Source organism: Pteropus vampyrus, unplaced genomic scaffold (genome assembly GCF_000151845.1).
Source record: "Pteropus vampyrus isolate Shadow unplaced genomic scaffold, Pvam_2.0 Scaffold62, whole genome shotgun sequence".
NCBI lineage: Eukaryota > Metazoa > Chordata > Mammalia > Chiroptera > Pteropodidae > Pteropus > Pteropus vampyrus.
In genome coordinates, this window is record NW_011888843.1 from 1,745,297 (window position 1) to 1,748,671 (window position 3,375).

A 3,375-nucleotide genomic window follows, 5' to 3' on the forward strand; every position below is an offset into this window, starting at 1 on the left:
AAAGCAACAGCATGCGTTAAAGTACAACACATGGTTCACGGTACATAAAATAAATGTTTATTTCTCCCATCTTTCTCTTCCCCATCATGATATAAAATGCTACGTGAAAAATTCTGGCTATAAAAATCTTTAAATGACTAGTTTATGTTTGGGACAGTTTGAAAGATTATTAAAAATTTGCCCCCCAAATTTTCTTTTCATCAGCTACTGGAAACCATGTTTATATATATAGTTATGATGCTAATGATGAAGATTTTGGTGCCCAGGATGTAACAAAACTGGATACATGGGTTTTTGATAATATTAAGGTATGTATTATTGAGCAATTAATGTACAGCACACACATTTCTACCTAAAGTACTAGAAACTGATATGTTAGTTGAATGCATCTTAATGGTTTCTACTTGTGTGAATGTAAAAGTTCTATATTGCAGCACACTATTTTTAAGACTGGATTCTAAGAAATTATCCATTCTACAGTAACTAATAGAAGCTCAAAATTCAGTGGAATTCAGTTGACCCGTATTTTAGTCCTAGTCTGCTAAATCATCCTATGGTAAAGCTCGATCTTTCATTGACCACAGAACCAGTCTTACAGTAGTGGCACCGTGTGAGGCGTGTGAAAGCCTTTTGAAAAATGCTGTTTAATTCCTTTGCTAATTATCACTTCTTAATTTAATCTACTTACGTTAGCCTCTGCTTAAAGGCCTTTGGCTTCTAATTTCATATGTATAACTAAACATTATGAATTATATATATAACTGAAAATTATGAGTTGTGGATAGGAAGAAATAGCTGATGGCTAGCCTGATTTTATGCCTTTTTTTCCTTTTATTTCAACATTGCTGGTATTGGTGATATGATGATAGTGAACAGAAAAAAGATTTGCCCATGACTTCATAAAATACGATATATATATATATAAAGTAAAAACAAAAGTAGAAAATCATCAACAGTGGTAAATAGTGTGAAAGAAAATACAGGGACTAAAAATATGAAAATTCTGATCTAGACTGGACAGTTAGGGAAAGGCTTTCGAGAAAATTTTGAGATGATCACTGAGGGAATATGGGAGAAAAAGGAAAAGGATGGATCTGGAATACACATAGAGAAGAGTGTTTCAGGCCAACAGCATTCTGTAAGTCTTGGGCCCTGAAGGAAGAGTGAGCATACTGGATATGAGGAACTGAAAGGGTGGGTTGGGGTGTGGATTGGCAGGAACACTGACTGGGAGCAAGGTTTGAGATAAGGGGAGAAAGGGAGTCAGGGTCCTACCTGGACTTCATGCCCTGGCCAGAGACTCATGCTTAATTCAAGTCAAACGATTAACAAATCCATGTAAATTTCTACTCACTTTTTAAAAAATTATGGTAAAATACACATAACATAAAATTTGCCATCCTAACAATTTTTAACTGTACAGGTTCAGTAGTATTAAGTATGTTCACTTAGTTGTGCAACCAATCTCCAGAACTTTTCGTCTGACAAACTGAAACTACCCATTAAACAATTACCCATTTTCCCTGTCTCCCAGCCCCTATGTATCTGATTACTCTAGTTACCTCATTTAAATGAAATTATACAGCATTTGTCTTTTTGTGATTAGATTATCTCATGTAGCATAATATTCTTAAAGTTCATCCATGTTGAATCTATTTGCTTCTTAAAACTCAGTTCATGCATTATCTCCTCTATTAGATTTGCCATGACTTCCTTTGCTTCACCCCACTTCTGGTTCAACTCAAATAACTCTCTTCTGTATTCTCCTAAGGCCACTAGTACTATTTTATTTTTGCCTCTTGTCAAAATATTTCTTTAATTTGCTGTATTTTATTTAGTGTTATCAGATCATCGTGAAATCAAGATATCCTTTCTATAAATTTTTATTTTTTTGGCTACAGAAAATAACTCCTTATTTGAACATAGATGTCTCAGCCGACAACAAGGGCTTTGTGTTGGTAGCCCTGATGATAAATTTAAACAAAATAGATAATTTTATAGTTATGTGTAGATTTAAGTAAATGTTTTCATCAGAACTAATTTTTAAATAAAACAAATGTACTAAATTTTTAACTATTTGTTACATATAGGAATTCTTTCATGCTGCCAGAAAAAACCAATCTTTGTTTTCTCAACTAAATGAAGAGAAAATCGTTTTTTTCTTACATTTATTAGGAATAGATACAAATGGACATGCTCACCGACCATCATCGAGGTAATTTTAATGCTGTTTAATTTCTTGTTTTTGAGAGAAACTACTGTTATGTTTGAACTTTTAAAGTATTGTTTCCTTTGTGATTATCACAGCAGTACTTATATTTTAAATAACTAATGTAGAATAATTCTTACTTGTATGAGATATAGAATGGCATAGTAGCTACAATCACATGTGCTTCAGCCAGATTGCACATTAATTTAAGTAAAATATATCCTATATTTTTCATTTATCAAGGCAGAGGGAAAAAATTTACAAATTTTAGAAATTCGGTAAATCTTGAAATGAAAAGCATTTTTATGGTGTTAATATTTATATCACGAGAACAAGTAATTAGCTATTCCTATGTGTTTCATTTAATCATTATTGTATCTAGCAAATAATTAACTAAAGTTTTGTATACTATATTTCAGTTGCACCCTTATATAAAATAGCAAATATTTTTCTCACTTTTGCAGACCTTAGGAAAGAGGAGGAATCCATGTTCTGCTTTTATTCTTTATTTCAAATTTGGTTTAGATTAGTTTAACTGTAGAGTCTATTGGTTACCTGCCAGTAGTGAATGTCTCAGGCTCCTCTTCTTTAACGTGATGCACTGTTTTAACTGACTGAGTCCATATCAAAACAGCTTTGGCAACCAGCTTTGCCATCCGAGCCATTTTTAATTGTACAGATATGGAAAGCGTAAATGTAATTTGTTCAAAACTTATTATATTACATTATAACATTTTATATCACAAATACTCTTAACGGGTGAAAACATTTGATACATGAAACAGTGATACTTATCTATTAGTGTGTCAAGAACAACATAGTTTGCATTATGAGAGATATGATCTTGAAAGCATCATTATTGCATTTGAGACTTAAAAAGCGTTTATTAAAATGTATTTGCTAATCAGTACCCTCCTTTAAAATCATTTCTGAAAACTGTTTCAGACCCTTTTGCTTCTTTAAACAGAGAAAACATTTTTAACAATCTAAAGAGCTCTGATTTTAAAATGTTAAAGGTGAAATCCAGAATTATTTCAGGAGTTATTGACTTTGAATGTTATGAGTTCATGTTGAATAAATTTTGTTTTTCCAAATAAATGTAATTTAATTCGTTCTTCTGTTTATTTTTCAACAGAGAATACAAGGAAAATGTTAAATTAGTTGAC

At 31.7% G+C, this 3,375-nt stretch overlaps 1 protein-coding gene across 1 annotated transcript in view; it reads left to right on the plus strand.

Annotated features, from left to right (window-relative positions):
• The window catches only part of PIGN (phosphatidylinositol glycan anchor biosynthesis class N), an 84,952-nt gene that overhangs the window by 16,074 nt on the left and 65,503 nt on the right, over positions 1–3,375 (plus strand). Inside the window, exons 8-9 of the mRNA XM_011361068.2 lie at positions 2,091–2,215; positions 3,345–3,375. The exon at positions 3,345–3,375 is cut by the window's right edge and continues 13 nt beyond it. Of these exons, the coding sequence (XP_011359370.1) occupies positions 2,091–2,215; positions 3,345–3,375 (156 nt within the window). The remainder of the gene's footprint in view (positions 1–2,090; positions 2,216–3,344) is intronic.